Source organism: Phascolarctos cinereus, unplaced genomic scaffold (genome assembly GCF_003287225.1).
Source record: "Phascolarctos cinereus isolate Bilbo 61053 unplaced genomic scaffold, phaCin_HiC Scaffold_1;HRSCAF=81, whole genome shotgun sequence".
NCBI classification, from domain to species: Eukaryota; Metazoa; Chordata; class Mammalia; order Diprotodontia; family Phascolarctidae; genus Phascolarctos; species Phascolarctos cinereus.
The window spans coordinates 63,867,702-63,887,994 of record NW_027555514.1 but is presented as its reverse complement, the minus strand read 5'-3'; the positions used below and the strand labels follow the sequence as shown (position 1 = coordinate 63,887,994).

General features: G+C 37.3%; 1 protein-coding gene across 1 annotated transcript in view; it reads right to left on the bottom strand.

The window, feature by feature from the left end:
- Positions 1-20,293, bottom strand: part of MYO3A (myosin IIIA) — a 259,169-nt gene that overhangs the window by 210,713 nt on the left and 28,163 nt on the right. The window contains exons 3-4 of the mRNA XM_078151955.1: positions 7,780-7,884; positions 5,069-5,168 (exon numbers count right to left, since the gene is read on the bottom strand). Of these exons, the coding sequence (XP_078008081.1) occupies positions 5,069-5,168; positions 7,780-7,884 (205 nt within the window). The remainder of the gene's footprint in view (positions 1-5,068; positions 5,169-7,779; positions 7,885-20,293) is intronic.

Genomic DNA, 20,293 nt, shown 5'->3' with positions numbered 1-20,293 from the left:
CCCCATAGTTTGATGTGTACATTATATTGTAGACCTCACGTTGTAGAGTAGTAGTTTCCCTAAAAAGCTGATTGTAGGGTGAATCAATTCCTTGTTTGCCACTGATTGACATTATGAAGTTGACACTGTATGCTTGGCAGTATAGTGTGTTTGAATGAGCTCTGGATGAAGAGTCAGAAGACCTGAAATTAAGCCCTGATGCTTTGTGACTCTGGGTAATGGCATCCATTTTCTCATTTGTAAAATGTTGGTAATACTACTAGTGTGCTATAGTTGTAAGAATTCAAGACTTGCAGTTAGAAGTCCTCTGTTTAAGTCCTAGTTCTTAATCTTCCTGAGGTTTCCTCAGCTATAACGTACACTCAACTGTAAAATGGAACAATATTTATATGACACAACACCATTGGGGGTTGTGAGGATGAACGAGAAAATGTATTTAAAACATTTTCTAACATTAATGCTCTTAAATAAATTTTCTTATTAGTAATTAGAAAACAAAAAGAAATAATATATAATTAAGTACTAATAATTTTAAAGTAGGTACAGTGGATAGAGTGCCAGGCCTGGAGTCAGAGAGATTCATCTTCTTGAGTTCAAATCTAGCCTCAGACATTTAGTAGCTGCATGACCCTGGGCAACTCATTCAATCCTGTTTGAATTCAATCCTCAGTTTCCTTTTCTGTAAAATGATCTGGAGAAGGAAATGGCAAACCACTCCATTGTTTTACCCAAGAAAACCTCAACTAGGTCATGAAGAGTCAGACACTGCTGAAATGGTTAAACAACAGTAACAAGAACAGCAAGTTTAAAGGAGATGGAAATGAATGGTTGAAATAAGTGATTCCAGAGTACTTATGATGAACTGTGCTACACGCCTCCTGACAGAGGAATGATGGATGCACATTTCAGAGTGAGACATACATTTTAAGACATGGATAATGTGGGAATTTTTGTTTGACTATGCATATTTGTTAGGAGGGTTTTACTTTAATTTTCTTTTCAAATTGAAAATAGTTGGGGCAGCTAGGTTGCACAGTGGGTAGAGCACTAAGTTCAAATCTGGCCTCAGACACTTACTAGCTATGTGACCTTGGGCAACTCACTTAGTCCCAATTGCCTCAAAAAAAAAATTAGAGATAGTTGGAGGTGAGAGAAAATATGTTTGTTAATTAAAAGTAAAATAAAATGAATAAAAAAGAAGCTAATTGTTGGGATAATAGAGAAGTCTTCCTAAAAGAGGTAGGACATGTATGGAGCCCTCAAAGACAGGGTGAATTTAGCTAGAAATTGGGAAGGACAAAGGGAACAACTGAAACAAGGCAAAGCGATAAGGAAGAAATGTTGAATCTGTGGCTGAGCTGATTGAAAGCTAATGTGAAGAAGGTAACCTAGGAGGCTAGGGAGGAGTGGCCTAAGACCAGGACTGAGTGCTGGGAATCGAAGATATGGTAGTGAAGTGAGGAGGGTGGTGAGCAGAGGTTCTTAACTTTTTTCCTATCAATGACCCCTCTGATAGTCTGGTGAAGCCTATGAACCCCTTTTCAGAAAAATATTTTTAAATGCATAAGTTAAAACACACGGGATTACAAAGCATAGCAATCATATTAATATAGTTATTAAAATATTTAAAAAGAATACAGAAACAAATTTAGGGACCTCAGGTGATATGAACTACTACCTAAAAGGATCAGCATCCAGGGAAAATGAACCATTTAAAGAGTTGAAGAAAGTATAAACTTTATGGAATATAATTTGACAAGATCTATAAGAACCTAATGATTCACTGCTATTTCCTATAATTTCTGTAGGAATAAAGATGATAGCCTGCTCTATCAACACTTCAAATCAGCTTTATCTTTCTGTCAGAATGCTTGAGGTAGGTCTTAAGTGAGGTCAATTATTTTTAGGCTGATTATTTAGTCAGTTGCCTACCTAGGCTTGATGCTAAGCACATTTCTCTCCTCCTTGGCAAGTACATCCGATCAAACAATTAACTGACAAGCATTCATTAAGTACCTATTATGTATGGATGGCTATCACTCAAGAACTAGTCTAGTTAAACCCAGAGACTCATAACTAAAAGGATCTGGCCAGGTGATGATTGTCTTTGTGGGGAGGAAGAAGGAGGGTCTTGCAAGTCACTAAAGCATAGAGGAACTTAAGACAGCTGAGAGTCATATGGCTACAATAAGGAAGCCATGAATACTTGCCCTGCTTATCTCAAATGGTTGTTTTGATCAAATAAAATAATACTCCGAAGAGTATAAAGCATCAAACAAATAAATGTATGCCCCTGTAGTTCTTGTATTAGAGTTGTCTTTTTCTTCCCCTATGGAAAGCCCCAATATACCTTAGGGGGTTCTCACTTTTCTGGCCCAATGCCTGCACCAAGACAATCTGGACCATCAGTATATGACACTCTCCAAGGATGGTCACCAGTCTCCCTTATAAGCACCCATTATTGCAAGGTTTGGAATGAGAATAATTTTATTCATGTGTTAATAGAAAACAGATGTGATTCATATATGAGTCCATAGGAATAAATATACACTTCATGAAAAACCTTCCCCCAGACCTGTATAATCTCTGTGACACTGTCTGGGGTTGGGCTCTAGTTGAAGGCAGCCAGAGTAGGGTCCAGCCACCAGATCTGTGACATGCCCTGCCTCCTTTGCTCTCTCCTCTGTCCCAAGATGGTGCTGGCAGCTCTTCTTGCTGCTCTTTCCATTCTCTTTTGACCCTGCCAGGAGGTAGTGTCAGACCCTTTGCCATTGCCCCTGGTCCAGTACCAGAAGCATGCTTTCCCCTTGAGTGGCTGGGTTACTTGATGCAATTGGCTGTTCAATTCTCCTCCAGTAAATGCTTCCTTATCTGGCTGCCCTGAGGGCAGGAATTGGCTTCCTTTTGTATCTGTGTCACCAGGACGAAGACTAGTGTACACTTAAATGTTTGTTGATGGATGATCTCTCACAATTTGCGCTCATCCCCTTTTTTAGGGCACATATATCTAAACTTGCCAAATTACGTAATTTACTTCTCTATGACATCTCTTGCATCTGTCCCCCTTCTCTCTACTCTGACAGCCTGGTTCAGGTCCTCATCACCTCACGCCAGAATTATTACAATAGCCTCCTCATTGACCTCTCTAATCCGAGTCTATCCTCATCATTCATCATAAAACTGCTAATGATTTTCTTAAAGGGTAACTGTTACCATGAGACCTCTTCCCCTCAGTAAACTCCAATGGATCTCTATTAGATTCACAGTCTAAAATAAGGCCCCCAGTTTGGCTTTTGGCTCCTTCCTAGTTTTCCAGTCTTTTAACTCATTACTGCCTTTTACGAACTCTATGATCCAGCCACACTGGCCTCCTTGCTGTTCCTCATATACAATGCTCCATCTCCCAACTGTGGGCCTCCCCACTGGCTGTTCCCCATGCTCAGAAGGCTGTCTCTTCTTGATGTTGATGTTTATCCTTCATTCTCAATGACATCACAAAGGTGACGTGTCTTGAATTGGTATGAATTAGATAAGTAAGGCAGAGCTGCTCTTCTACTTTGGCATCCTTTAAGACTTAGTGGCCTTTCCCCAGTTCCTTCCGCCATCCACACCCCCCAAGCTGTGAAGGCCTTCTCCAATAATGCTATTTTCTATCTATTCTTTATCTTGTATACAACAATTTTGGTATATGCTGTTTTCCCATTAGAAGGTAAGCATTTTGAGCTAAGGGATTGTTTTTGGTTTTTCTTTGTATCCTGAGGGCTTAACAAGGTGCTTAATAAATGCTTGCTTGCATGATTGGTCAGGCAGTCAACAAACAGTTATTAAGCATTTAATAATACCAGGTACTATGCTAAGCACCAAAGATACTGGGAAAAGCAAAAACATGGTCTGTGTTCTAAAGTGATCACATTAAAAGGAGAGAAACAACATATAGCTATGTAGAAACAAGATAAACAGTATAAAAAGAAGTAGTGTATAGATATATGCAGTATAACTAGAGTATAGTAATCCTCAGAGAGAAGTGGAGTCAGAGTTAGAGAGACTGGGAAAGGTCTGTTGAAGAAAGTGGGATTTGATCATTAAGGGAACCAATTCATTAAACTGGTCTATATGGATCCAGCCTTAGAAGTGCTTTTGACCTTTCTGAAAAATCTCACCTCCATCACACTTGAGCCTTATTTTGTAGTCATCCCAAGTGTCACACAGTTGTCTGAAAGTAGGAGATATGGGGATCCTTCATTTTGTATTTCCAATGGCAGTAATTCCCGTATAGGCTTATTGTGAGTTACTGCAGCCTGTCTTCACTCTCCTCTACCATCCAGGAGGTGAATCTCCTGCTCAAACTAGCACCTCCTGCTGAGCTGGGAGAGTTCACAGACACCCATGTTCTTTCCAGGTTTCTCATTTGTCTTTCTCTTCTGTCACACTCTCTCCAACCCAGGTCTGTTGAGCCAAGTTACTCAAATTATTCCCGGGATGCTTAGCAAAAGAGCTTCCAAAGAGAGAGAGGAGGGATGAAGTCAGTCTGTCTTAGCTTTCACTGGGGAAGAAGAGTTATAGTTCCCCTACTACAATATTATCATTAAGGCTATAGGAATTCATTTTTTCTGTGAATAATTTCTTCACCTGCAAAAAAAATTTTTTTCCCCTTTTCTTGTCTCAGAGTAAGTTGTGAGGATCGAGTGAACATTATTCTCTTCAGTTTTCAAAGCATAAAGGTCAAAGGTTCTGGGGGGAAAAAAACCTACTCAAATCCTTACAACATTCTGGGTGATTTTTCTACCACCCAATCTTATGAATTCTTTACTGTTTGCTGAAAGATGAGAAGAGTGGCCTTAATGTGTAAGAGCTCTTCAAATGTTAAATGTCAAAATGGTCATAGTAGAATTTATTTCCCTATGTTCTCACCATTTTGATTATTATATTTATTTTATAAATAAATCCAGAAGAATATTTTCTGGATTTCTTTAAAGAGAATATAATACAGAGAATAAGTACAGGTAGTAATCCCATCCTTACCCTCTTTCCCCTCCTCCCTCACCAAGAAAGGAGACTCTCAACATACCAAAATCTACCAGTTTAACTCCGCCTTCAGTGGTCAAGAGGATGTTATTTCCTTTCACGTCCCTGTGGATAGTATTGTTGTTGTGCAAATGCTGCAGCCCCTAGGGAGAAATATTTAGTGTTTTTGTTGCACTATTGTTTAATTTGATATAATATGTTAATTTTATCTGCGGAGAATGGATTGCTTTTTTTTTCAAATACACTGGGACATGCTGACCCATGCCAGGTTCTAAGAAATAGTTCACTTAAGATGCAACACTTTCAGTTTTAACTAGATGAAAATACCATTCTCAGGATCACTAGATCTTATAAGATCACCACTTTAGAGCCAAAAGGGACTTAAGGACCATTAAGTCCAACTCTTTATGCATAAGGAAACTGAGTCTGAGAGAGTCACACAGCTAATTCAAGCAGGATTCAAATTCAGGTCCTTTCAGACTCCAAATTCAGTACTCTCTCCACTCAATGTATCTTTTGTTTTCTCAAAATATTTTATTTCCTAAAAATGTAATTACTAGCCTTGTTGGGAAGATCTTATGTAAACTTAATTAAAGACAAAGCAGAGATTTTAAAAAATACCAATAACAGCTATGTTCTAGAAAATTAATCATTAAAAAGGCAATAAAATTAAATAGATAGTCATCTTTGATTATCATTAACATTTGCAAATTTATTTATCTAAGATAAGCAAAGTTTTCATTTCATTGCCAATAGCTTTAAAATGCACAAGTTTTAATTTGGAAATATTCCCTATCCAAATGTGGCAAAGAATTTAAGGCAATCTAAAAGTCTTAGAACCATTAGCTATGTATTATCCAAAAGAGGGCAGCTAGAAGGTGCAGTGGATAGACTGCTGGTCGTGAAGTCAAGAAGACTTGAGTTCAAATATGGCCTTGGATACTTACTAGCTGTGTGACCCTGGGCAAGTCACTTAATCTTGTTTACCTCAGTTCTCTCATCTGTAAATGAGCTGGAGAAGGAAATGGCAAACCACTCCCGTCTCTTTGCCAAGAAAACCACTAATGGGGTCATGAAGAGCCAGACACAACTGAAACAACTGAATAACAAATCCAAAAGAACATCATTATGTAGTTCTAATGTCTTCAAATAAATAAATGATATTTTTATATAAGAAAGTTGTAGGAAAAATATGCCATTCTGAAGAGGAAGAATGATATAATGGAATGAACACTGAATTTAGTGTCAGCAGTTCATTTGAATCCTGATTCTGCCATTTATCTAAATTCTTTGAGCCTCAATTTCTTCATATATAGAATGGAGATATTAACACCTACACTACATAACTCACAGGGTTGCTGAGGAAGGTGCTTTGTAAACCATAAAATACCATGAAAATGACAGCTATTAAATGTCAGTTAAATAGATAAAGTTGGTGTTACTGACCTACCATTATTAGATTACTTCAGGTAGAGTCTGAATTTTGTATAATCCATTCATATTCTCTTGCTTCATCCTTTATATGGTTATGTTGGATTAGAAAAGCAGGCTGTGACCATTCATTAGTGATCAGCTAATTAATTCATTGAAGATCTTCTCTTCATTAGCACTGATCTAAATGAAGGCAATAACCAGATACTGACATACAGTTCATGACCTTCTGAGTTACTCACAACATCATGGTGGTGGTGGATAGGTTTTGATTCTAAAGTTGCCTTAGATACCTCATCATAGATACTATAACCACAGGGGATACCACCACTTATATAATGTTCTCTGATTCCAAATACCACATGAGTGGAGAAAGGGAACATTTAGACTGGGCTCAGAATCTCACCGTGCCACCATATCTCCTGTGTACATACCTCAAGTGGCACAAAGAGTCAGGGGAATTAGAAGAGGCAAGGTACTGTCCTTGGCAAAACTCAAGGTTTGTACTTGAGAGATGGACAGGGGATTTCTAGTGGAAAAGAACAGCTCATTCATATAATGAATATTTCATAGGATCATAAGATCAGAGATTTGTAACTGGAAGGCACTTTATAGGACATCTAGTCCAACTCCCTGCAACTTCTTTGCAGGCAGGAACTATTTTTGCTTCTCTTTGTACTTCCAGTGCTTATCACAGTGCCGGTCCACAAAGTGTTGCTATTCAGTCATTTTTCAGTTGTGTCTGATTCTCTGTGATCCCGTTTTCTTGGCAAAGATACTGGAGTGGTTTGCCATTTCCTTTTCTAGCTAATTTTACAGATGAGGAAACTGAATCAAAGAGCATTAAATGACTTGCCCAGAGTCACACACCTAGTAAGTGTCTGAGGCTGGATTTGAAACCAGGAAGAACAGTTTTCCTGACTTCAGGCTAGACACTCGATCTACTGTGTCACCTAGCTGCCCCAGTGCACAGAGTAGGCACTTAAAATAAATGCTTATTGACTTGACCTGAAATAAGCAGTAGAGTCAGGATTTGAACCTAGTTCCTCTGACTCCAAATCCAGCATAATTTCCACTGCACCATGCTGCATTATTATTTACTATTGTAAGCAACATGTACCATGTTTTTAACAATTGAAGCACTCACAGTGTTATTTAAACTAATTCATACTTAATTTTACTTAAACTAATTCACTTAATTTTACTAATCACTAATTTTATTTAAACCAATTCACTTAATTTTATTAATCATTAAATTTATTTAAACCAATTCATACTTAAATGAGTGATATGCAAAAAGTTCATAGGCACCATTATCCTTACCATTAGTGCTTCATGTAAAATATACGCAATTATAAGTTCACTCATTCTTTCTCCTCTCTTCAAAAGTCCTTTCACAAGATCAGTCACCGATCCCCCGTTGCACAGCTACCAAAAAATAAAAAAAAGCCCTCTAACAGTTACAGGTTGAAATTAAAAGGAAGAATGATGTCACTCTTTTTATATAAGATTCTGCTGAACAATAAAAAAGTAATTTTCTATTTGCTAAAATTGCTTTCAAATGCTATCTCTGATTTTTAAAAAGTTGCTACAGAAAAGAAATGGGGAAAAATGAAAATAGCAAGCTATACTTGTGTGCAATTTCAGTGTGTTACAAGAAAAAAGGCTTCCAAACTGTCACTTAGAGATATGAATTTGTTTTTAAGGAAGCACTGGCCAACTTCTTAAAGTCTAGGATAAGTACAGTGGCTCCACAAATCATTCCTATAGTTTTAGGGTCTGAAATTTAGACTCACCATTGATTTCATATTTTATAATTGAGTTCAATATATGAATTCATTACACAAATGACAGTATATTTTACAGTTTAAAGTCAGTCTCTTTGAACTTTAACCAAAGCATGAAGACAAAGAAAAATTACAAATAGCATTTTAAAGAAACACATACACAAAAACATAAAATTCACAAAATATTTATCACTGCTGTTGTCATCTTGTTCCTATACAATTAATTCAGAGACCCCACAGAACATTTGAATTTTCATTTGTTCAAGATTTCATCCAAATCATCCAAGAAAACTTAGAGCTCCATTAGGCTATCAAAGCACCTTACTTTATCCTTGGCCTGGAACTCAAGCCTCTCCATGATGTGGCTCAAATCTACCATTCTAGGCTTTCCACTTCTGGGAGCCAAGATGGTGGAGTAAGAAGTAAGTAGCTCTTACCCTCCCTGAGTAACCTCTGAAATTCTTGAAAATATCCCCAAGGAAAAACTCTGGAACAGCAGAACCAGAAGAAAGATGGGGTGCAGTAGTCCAGTAGCCCACATAGCCTGAGGGATTGATGGGATAGGCCCCTCTTGCCCTAAGGGAAAAGGAGCAGTACAGAATAGGAGGCATGCCAGTGAGCTAGCAGAAAGCCCTACCTCAGCATACCAGGAAGAGATCCTGAAACCCAGGTAGTGGAGCAGGCAAACACTAACACCTGGACCACTGAATGCTTCAATAAGGGTGGGGGAACCAGTGGAAACCAGCTTGGAAAAGCAACAGGTGCCCCAGCATTCTACAGTGCCTCAGCAAAACTAAGGGAGGCTGCCCTCCAAGGGGCCCCAGATGGATAAACACACTGCAACATCCACCTGAAAGGAGCTGAAGAAAGTGAAAGGAAGGAAAGGCCCAGGTAAATAGGAAATCTCCCCAATTGCTACCCAATCTTACCCTATCCAGTGTTGCTGATTCCAGCTCAATACCAGGTAAGTTGCCAGAACCCTACAGCTCCCAACTGCCAATATCAGAGGCCCCAGCACACAAAGCCAGTGACCAGGCCCTAGGCTCCCAACACAAGAAGCTTGGGTCAGTGCCCTGTGCTACCCAGCAGGAGAGATCAGTCTCTTTAAAGGCCAGGAAATAAGCAAACACCATGAGCAAAAAAGAAACATACCACAGATTCATATCATGAGAACAGTGAAGATCAAGGCAGAAATTCTGAAGAGCACAACATTGTCAGCAAACCCACATCTGAACTGGTTTGAAGCCCAAAAAGCCTTTTTAGAAGAGCTCAAGAAAGATTATAAAAGTCAAAAGAGAGAGATAGAAGAAAAAATGGGAAAAGAAGTGAGAGGTATGCAAGAGAGAGTCAGTAGCTTGGAAAAGGAAGGACAAAAATTAACTGTAGAAAACAAGTCCTTAAAAAATGCAACTGGGCAACTGGAAAAAAAGTACGCTGAAGAAAACAAGTACCTAAAAAATACAATTGGCCAAATGGGGAAGGAGGTACAAAATCTAATAGAGGAAAACATTTTTTGTTAAATTTTATTACATTTTTTGTTAAAAATTAGAATTGGGCAAATGGAAGCTTATGACTCTAGGAGAGACCAAGAATCAGCCAAACAGAAACAAAAGAATGAAAAAATAGATGAAAACATAAAATACCTCATTGGTAAAACAACTGACCTGGAAAATTGATTCAGGGGAGACATAATTTAAAAAGTATTGGTCTACCTGAAAATCACAATAAAAAAAGAGCCTGGGTAGTATCTTTTAGGAAATCATAAAGAAAAACTGTCCTGAGGTCCTAGAACCAGAGGGTAAAATAGCCATAGAAAGAATCCACCGATCACCTCCTGAAAGAGATCCCAAATTGAAAACACCAAGGAATATAGTAGCCAAATTCCAAAATTACCAAGTCAAAGAGAAAATACCACAAGCAGCAAGAAAGAAACAATTTGAATATCATGGAACCATAGTCAGGATTACACAGAACTTTGCAGCTACTACATTAAATGACCATAAAGCGTGGAATATGATATTCCGTAAGGCAATGGAACTTAGATTACAACCAAAGGTCAACTACCCAGTGAAAATGAGCATGATTTTTCAGGGGAGGAGATGGATATTCAATGAAATAGGAGACTTCCAAACCTTCCTGATAAAACCACCAGAGCTCAACAGAAAATTTGATCTTCAAATACAAGACTCAAGAGAGACATAAAAAGGTAAATGGGACAGAATGAAACAACATATTATTAATAAGGGCAAACTATTTACATCCCTACAAGGAAAGATGACACTTATAACTCTTGAGAACTTTGTTATTATACCGTGTTAAAGGGGTATACATTAAGTGGGCGAATATAAGTTGACTTTGATGTAATGATAAAAAAAAAAGAACCTAACCAAATGGGGTAAATGGATCCAAGTAAGTGAATTAATCTGATCTAAGAAAATGTACTGAGAGAAAAGGAAAGGAGGAGGCAGACAACGGTAAATTACATTACAAGAAAAGGCACAAAAACCTATTACAGTAGAGGGAAAGAAGGGAAGGAGATGAGCATTGTTTGAACCTTACTCTCATCAGATTTGGCTGAAGAAGGGAATAACAAAATCAGTTAAGTATAGAAATCTAGCTAGCCATATAGGCAGTAAGAGGGAAAATGGGAAAGAAAAGGGAGGGAGCTCATAAAAAGGAGGTAGGACTGAGGGAGACGGGTGGTCAAAAGCAAAACACTAGTGAGAAGGGGAAGAGGAGAAAGGAGAAAGAAAAGCATAAATGGGGGGAAAAGGATAGAAAGACACAGATAGTAATCATAATTGTGAATGTGAATGGGATGGACTCTCCCATAAAATGGAAGTAGATAGAAGAATGGATTAAAAACCATAATCCTACAATATGTTGTTTACAGGAAACACATTTGAAACAGAATGACACACACAGGGTAAAGGTGAAAGGCTGGAGCAGAATATATTATGCTTCAGCTGAAGTAAAAAAAGCAGGGGGTAGCAATCCTGATCTCAGACAAGCAAAAGCAAAAATAGATTTTATCAAAAGAGATAAGGAAGGAAACTACATCCTCCTAAAAGGCACCATAGACAATGAAGTAATATAATTATTTAACATATATGCACCTAATGGCATAGCATTCAAATTCTTAGAGAAGTTCAGGGAGTTACAGGAAGAAATAGACAGCAAAACTATACTAGTGGGGGACCTCAACCTCCCCCTTTCTGAACTAGATAAATCTAACCACAAAATAAACAAGAAAGAAGTTAAGGAGGTGAATAGAATATTAGAAAAGTTAAGTATGATAGACCTCTGGAGAAAATTGAATGGAGCTAGAAAGGAATATACTTTTTTTCTTGGCAGTACATGGCACATACACAAAACTGGACTATGTACTAGGGCATAAAAACATCACAATCAAATCTACCATTCTAATCTACAAAATCCCCAGCCTTTCTTGTTCTCCTTCATATGCTCTATTATGCTAATTCAATCACTGTCCCTCAAACAGGTCCCGTGCTTTACTTGCCTCTGTATCTTTGTTCATGTTATTCCCTATCCCTAGAATGTTATTGAGTTGTTTTGGTCATGTCTAACTCTTCGTGACCTCATTTGGGTTTTTCCTGGCAAAAATACTGGAGTGTTTGCCATTTCTTTCTCCAGCTCATTTTACCAGTGAGGAAACTGAAGCAAATAGGGTTAAGTGACTTGCTCAGGGGCACACAGCTACTGAGTGCCTGAGGCCAGATTTGAACTCAGGAAGACAAGTCTTCTTGATTCCAAACTCGGTGCTCTATTCACTGAGCAACCTAGATGCCCAGACCTAGAACACATTTGGTCATCTATGCCTACTGATAGCCTACCTATCTGTTAATGCCTAGCTCAGATACCACTTGCCTCTATGAAAAGTTCTTAATACACTCAGGTAGAAATGATCTTTCCCTTTCCTAATCTCATAGCACTGTGTATTCATCTCATGCAGTTGCCATGTGATTGAATGAATGAAATAAGCATTTATTAAGTGCTTGCTATATGTTACATACAAACATATTATCATTAATATAAACTTTGGGAAGCAGGGGCTTATTTTTATTTATTCTTATGTCTCTTCCAGGACCTTATGCTGAACATTGCACATGAGAAATGCTTAAAAGTTTGTTGAATAAATCTCCAGGGCCTATGTTTCATGAGAACAATGAAAAGGGACACCAAACATAGTCCTAATCTTTCTACAAGATATTGGAGAGTTCAGTTCTGACCTTATGGGCAATTCAAGCCAAAGCTGACAGTTTAATATTCATAAGGTACCTTCCTTCTGTTGGCAGTAGGATGTGCTGCCCTGAATTCCAAGATAAGCCTTTTACTTTGCTGCAGGAATATTAATGCCTTTTTAACTGGGACAAAAAAGGAATCACAAAAGTCTTAAGACTCTCAGAGAGATTCAGAGGCTATGCCTAAACCAAAATGGGCCAAGAATCTCAAAATATCCCAGAAGGGGTCATAAAGCCTTTGTGTGAAAGATGTCTAGTGAGGGGTCTCTCACTGCATCTTGAGACAGTTGATTCCATTTTTGGAGAGCTTTAATTGGTAGAAAGTTCTTCCTTATGTGAAGCCCAAATTTGCCTCCTTTGTAACTTCCTCCCATTATTTCAAGTTTTGACTTTTGGAGTCAAGTAGAACAGATCAAATCTCCCTTCCATATGGCTCCTGCCATGTTCTTCTGCTTAATAACGTCGTTCCTAAATGTGACATCCAGAACTGATCACAATACTCCATATGTCATTTGAAAGGTATAGTATAGTTGGCCATCCATTTAGTCCTAAACACTATGTGGTTTCCTATGCAGCCTAAAATCACATCAATTTTTTTGGCCATCATATATACTGCTGATACATATAGGCTTTTAGACCATGAAAATTCCCAGATAGTTTTCAAAGTGCTACCAAGCTATATCTCCATCATCCTGTATTTGTGAAAGTTATTTTTTGGATTATCTATAACTTCACATTATTTACGCATGAGTTAATTCAATTCAGCTCAGCATTCTAACCTGTCAAGATCTATTTAGATCCTATTATCCAATGTATTAACTATCCTTCCCAGATTTGTTATCTGTAAATTTGGTAACCACATAAACTCTATCTTTATCCAAATCATTGGATAAAACTCTTAAATAGCACAGAGTCAAGTACAGATTTATAGTAGGGACATTATCTTTCTAAGTTGATGATGAATCATTAATGACTGTTCTTTGGTCTAGCCATTTCACCAGTTCTGAATCTACCTATCATACTATTGCCAAGGTCATACTTCTCAATATTGTCCACCAGATCAGTATAGAGGAACTTGTTGAATGCTTTTCTGGAAGTATGATTATATGTATAGAATTCTTCTGATCTATCAGTCTAGTAACACTATCAAGAAAAGGAAATGAGGTTTATCCAGTTTGCCTCTCTTTCAAAGATCACATTGACAGAAACTGAAAAACCATGTTCATCAGCTATTTCAGTGTTTTGGGACATAATTCACCTGGTAACAAACTCATGAAGGCCAGGTTTTTTTAGTATCTCCCTACTTGGGCATCAGCACTTTATTAGCTATTTTTTTTTCCTTTCTTTCTCAGGCTTGGGACTGGAAAGGTAGTTGGGAGTTAGATTGTAAAGGGATTTAAATGTCAGGGTCAGGGTAGATTTCATATTTTTATCATAGAGGCAAGTAGGAGCCACTGAACATATTCTAAGTAGACAGACATGCTCAAATCTATGTTGTAAAAATAATTTGGCAGGAGAGAAATAAAAGTAAGAAGAGCAAGCTTGTAAGCTATTGCAATATTCCAGGTGACAGGTAATGAGAACCTGAACTTGGAAAATGGCCATGGAGTGAATGGAAGGATGTAATGATATAGAGTAGGGACAGAAAAACTATAACACTTGATTGATTATGAGGCTAAGAGAGAGGAAAGAGTCAAGGACGGCTCAGATTACAAACCTAGTAAAAGTATAGTGCTTCTCTTGACAGGAATGGGAAAGTTTGAAAGAGGGTGGGTTATGTTAAGATTGAAATGCCCATGGCATTTCCAGGCAAATGTGTCGATAAGATACTAGGTCGTGCAGGGCTGTACCAGAAATTAGGGCTGAATATGTAGTCAACTGCATAGAGATGATATTTGAATCCAAAGAAACTTAAAAGAACACCAGGACAGAGGGAGTAAAAAAAGAGGCCCTGGATGGAGCTCCAAGGGACAGCCACAATTAGGAGATGGGAACAGCATCATTCTGATCATCCAACAAGACAGAGAAGGAAATAGAGTGAGTAGAGAGGTAAGAGGAAAAATCAAAGAAAAAGTGTCAGAGAGGACCCAAGAGGAAAGCTTGGTCAATACTGTCAAGTACTGCAGAAGGGTGGGGAAAGATGAGGACTGAGAAAAAGGCATTGGATTTAGCCTTTAAGAGATTTTTGGTAACCTTGGAGAGAGCTATTTCACTCAAGTGGTAATGTTAGAAGTCAGACTATAAGGGACAGAAACATGAATACAAGGTGAAGAAATAGAAGAAACAAGAGAAAATGAACCCTTTTTTGGTCTCTGCCTATGAAAGGGAGGAAAAAAATAAGATGAGAATTTGAAGGTATAATAGGGTCAAGGATTAGGGAGTCCTAAGCATATTTGTAGGTGGTGGAGAAGGAGTCAATGGATAAGAAGAAATTGAAGATGAAGGAAAGAGAGAGTGATTGAGGGAGAAAATTCTTGGAGGAGACAGAAGGGGATGGGACCAAGAGTAAAAGTTTTAAAATCTTTTTTGTTTGTTTGCTTTTAGCTTAGTTTTATAATTCCTAACATTGGGAACATAGGAATTCTTTTTTTTCCTATTCTTCAACTCCTTAATATTTGGCTGACATAGCATTAGTTTAGAAGTAAAATAGGCTATTGGAAAGAGAAAATATGGCACTGATGTAAAGCATAAAAACTGAGAAAGAATAAGATGCCTTAGCCTATCTTTATGGTATAACCTTGAGAGAGCTAGGATATCATTGCTTAAAAATGAGTTGGAAGGCACTGTATAATTTCCAATCCAATTTTATTTTTTTCTGGAAAAAACTCTTGCTTATTTGTGACAAGTTGGTGTCAGGTAAAAGCCAAATGACATGAGTTTCCATTTATTCCATCTAGTGAATTTTAGGCTTTGCTTAATCTTCTGATTTGTCAGCCAATGATATTTAAGAGATATTTAAGATGCTTGCTGTTGTTAAATCTCAGAGGTACAAGGTGCCTCAGAAGCCTTTTAATCCAACCTGAAGCCAATCAGAATCTTCTCTTTTAACCTAATCATACAACATTTGTGAAAAGGGTTTAAAACCATAACAAAGAGGAATATGAGATGAACACAATATAATACAAGGTGTCTCAACAGTTTTAGGGCAGTTTTAAGCTTTAGCAGCTTATGAATCTTATGATAATGAACTCTAAGGAACTATTCAAATTATTTGGTCATAGGAGGCATATACCACATAAAGTCTCACCAGCCAATCTTTCACACTAACCAAACCCCAATGTAATGTAGTAAAACCACGTGAAATATCAATTAACCAATCAATTAATAACTATTTACAAAGTGCCTATACTATGCTAAGCACTGGGGAAACAGTCCTTGACCTTAATGAGCTTACATTCTATTGGTCCAATGGTCCATTTATATCACTTTTTTTAATAGAGTTAACTGTTCCTGAGAACGTTGTTTCATCAATCATTCTGTTTTCAAGGAACCAATTATAAATATAGGTGGGACTTGTCTTGAACTTTGTACCCAGTACTGATTGAAATTAGTAAGCTACTATTCAGGACTTGGAAATTTTGTTATACAGAGTTTTTCGTTGTAGTGGTATTTATAGCAAAAAAAAAAAAAAGGCCTGTGATGCTTAAAAAAAATATTAATGTGCTCCTTAGAATAAAGAAGCACTTTAGGGGAAAAGCATTTCTGGGAAATATAGACTTTGAGTCAGACTTTGAAAAAGGGAAATGTGATAGATTGTGAGGGGACATTTTTTCTTTTGTCCCCCCAGAACCGAACAAGTGCAGAAAGACAAAATATCCTTCAATATACTCAGACTTTAAGGAAAGAGAGCTTTTGCAAAAGGAGGAAAACAAGTAGAAGGAACGCCAGGAATAGAAAGAACTATCAAGAATGGAGTGGCCATAAATCTCGTTTCTAGGCACTAAGTCCCTAGACACTTCTACATCTGAGGTGAGAATTGTAACTATGTTAGGAAAGTACATTTTGCAACCCTCACCAGACAGTAAATTAAACTCAGATCATTACCACATTTACATGTAAGCTCACTGGACTTTTAAAAAACTGAGTGGCAATGACAGGAAAGGTTTGGTAAATTCAATCTAATGAATATTTCTTAATCACTTAGCATGAAACAGGTACCATTCTAGTCCCTGAGCATACAGAGACAAAAGTGACAGAGTTCCTGTTCTCTAGGAGTTTCCGTTCCATCTAGAATGGGGAGATTTACCAACATTTCCCATGTACGATGTACTTTAATACTTCTGCTGCCACTGATGTAGGAAGTAGCCTAAGAATGAAACTGAACACTTGGTATGCAGCAAACATCAGGCTATCACATGTGATGAAATGTGAATCACTCTCTCTCATAAGGAGGATGAACTGAAGTCATGCCAGAAAGTACCATGGAAGAAAGTTGAGGCAGCACTGCACAGTACACAGTCAAAGGACTTGAGTTGATATCTTGCCTCTAATGCCTATCTATATGACCTCAGATAAGCCCCTTAATCTCCCTGGGCCTCAGTTTCTTTGGCTATATAATAAGAGGGTTGGACTAGCTCTGAGGTCCCTTCCAGCTCTAGTTATATAATCCTAGGAACAGAGTTGTCTGAGAAAGCCAGAGCTAAAGGAGGATGGTGGTAGTGGGGTGGTTTGGCAGAGATGACCATTCCTCCTTCAGAAGCAAAGCAAAGTTCTGTTACTGAGGAGCATTTCACATGAGGATGGAGATAATGAACTCTGATTTCCTTTGTAAACTCTGTATTTCATTTCTCACATTTTAAAAACATTATTCTGAGAAGGGGTTCATAGGCTTTACCAGACTCAGGGGCTCAAGGTTGAGAACCCTTGGAGTGGGTGGTCTCAACATAACTTCCAGCTTAATTCTATGAACCTACAAATAGAATGGAACTTTGCCTGTGTGCTTCAGGGAAATAGGCCAAGGCCCAGTGGTCAGAAGTATAAGGACTAGGAGAAGAAGAAGGAATTGGGCTATGCAGCTAAGCAGCTGATCCTTGAAGCTACCAGCCAGAGTTCTGTGGAACCAATATACGCATGACATTGAAAAGCACAAAACCTAAATGCATCAATGAATACAAATACAGAAATGCAAATAAACAAAAACAAAGCAAAATGTCTTAAGTGTATATTCACTGCTAGGAGACATTTAAGAACTATTAATTCCCCAATATGGCTTTCAGTTTTCTAAGTCAATTAAGATAACAATTTCCTACATATACTCTGTAATTAGTTTTATATTCTTCTAATTATATTAGCTAAGCATTTTGTACAAGAAATGCAGCACAATCACAATAGACATTTTACTGAAGATGGTATGATTGCTGTCCTGTTTTCTACCACATTTCACCTTAAAAATCTATATCTCTTCAGCAAAAGCCATCAAGTGCTCCAAATAGAAAGCAGCATTTTATAATGCTATATAAAACCATTATTTGAGGCTGGCATGTTAAAAAAAGAAATTATGAGCAAGACATCTTCCTTCTACTTACAGTTGACAGACAATTTGAATCTCTCAGAACAAGCATATTTCTAAGGACATTTGAAATTTCAGGCATTATTTTAAGGCCAACACCAATACACATATAAGACTGTTCAATAATAATGCTATTTTATCTAAGAATCAGGAAACTAGCACATTTCAGTGGATGCTATTTCTTTTGGACTTCATATATGGTCACATATCCCTGAATTCTAGAGGGATATAGGAACCACTTATACACAGGCAGAGTTATGCTTAGATTTTACTCTTCCAGGGTCAGCATTGCTCAGACCTGCAACAACTGCCCTACCCAAGAAATGCTAGCCCATTTGTGATGGTTTGCCTTACTGTGTTATGTTCTACAAAATGACTTTGACTGTAGGCAGAGAAAAGGTAGTTGTAGGAAAAAGACACCAAGGAACCAGGATGAAGTAGGAATGGGTAGGGTATGATTAAATTCAAAATGTATTTATTAAGTATCTACTGTGTGCTGTCAAGGAAATTAGATTCTACTGGGTCCAAGATTACCTAAAACTTCAAAGGAACAAGATGGATTAGAATCCTGTCTCTACTACAGTCTCATTAGATGGTTCTTGTAAGAAAAATAGCACCTTAGGTAAAAAAAAAAGTATAACCCAGTAGTTTAAAAAAAAAATGCTCTGTTTCATTTCCAATTATTTTATGGAATATTCTGAACATGAATATTGATTTGCTAATGCTTTACTACTTGAAGGGAGATAGGGAATAGTAGGAAAGGGACAAAAGTTTCTTCTTTGGGGTGTGTGTGTGTGTGTGTGTGTGTGTGTGTGTGTGTGTGTGAAATACTCCTACTGAAAATCTTCCATAGACCTTTTTTTTTAAAAAAAGAAAAGGCTTTAAAAATTCAATATATTTTATTTTCAATTCCAAATTCTCTTCTCCCTCTGTCCCCCATCCATTGAGAAAGCAAGAAATACAAAATCCATTACAAATATGTATAGTCATGCAAAACAAATTTCCACATTATCCAGATTCCTCTAACCCCTGTCCAAAACAAACAAAAGCAAGAAAAAGAGTATTGTTAATCTGGAGGTAGATATCATGTTTCCTCATGAGTTATTTGGAAGGGTGGTTGGTAATTGTGTTTATTGATCATAGTTACCAAGTCCTTCAAAGGTAATTCTCTTTACAACATTGCTGTTAATGTGTACATAGTTTTGCTGGTTCTGTTTACTTGGCATCAGTTCATGTAAGTCTTTCCAGGTTTTTCTGAAACCACCTCCTTCATTTTTTTTTATTTTTTCAAAATTTTAGACTTACATACTAAAACTTAAATACACAATAAGAAAAGAAAAGGAAACATTATAAGCTTATATACAAAATAAGAAAAGAAAAACCCCCCATCATGTTCACAGCAGAACATGGGAGGATTCAAAATATATGGCAATAAATTTCCATTTCAGGAAAGCCTATGGAATAAATGCTATGTGTTGTGCTAAGAGTTATCCATCTTTGCATCCTTATAAGTTTTCTTTTGCTCTCTGCTGTGCACATTTTACTTTGTTCTTCCCCTCTCCCCTAGAAGGCTACAAGTGTAGATATATTTATATATAGGTACACATATATTCATACAAAAATACAAACACATACATATACATACATGTATAAACATGTTTTCCCTAACAAATTCTACTTCTGATCTTTGTTTTATGCTTGTGCATATCTCTTATTTCTTATCCTTCCTGACTTCTCTACTTCAGTTTTACCAACTACCTTGCCCTTTCATTATTTAACCTATCCTCCCCTCCAAAAATCCCTCCCTTTCCATTCCCATAAATCTAAACACCATTCTATACCCCTTTGTTGTATTCTCTCATTCTCTCCTCTAGAGATCCTTCTCTTATCATCTTACCATTTTATTTCTTTCTGAATTTAGAAGACTTTTGTACTCTTCTAGATAAATATCTATATACACACACACATATATACGTATGTATATATGTATTGTTCCCTGTTGAACCCATTCCCAATGAAAATAGGTTTCCATCACTAACAGCCCTCCTCCTCCATCTAATTCCTCTGTGTCAGTTCTTCCTCTCATGCCTCATTTGTATGTGATAATTACTTATTTTAGCTGTCCCTAAACAGTTTTACTTCTTTAAGTCATATACTCAGGTCTGCCCCAATCTTGCTTATGAACTACCCAATTACTAATAACAATCTGAGACATACATTTTACATACACAAAGGGTAAACAGTCCTTATTGAGTCCCTTGTAATTAGTCTTTAGTATG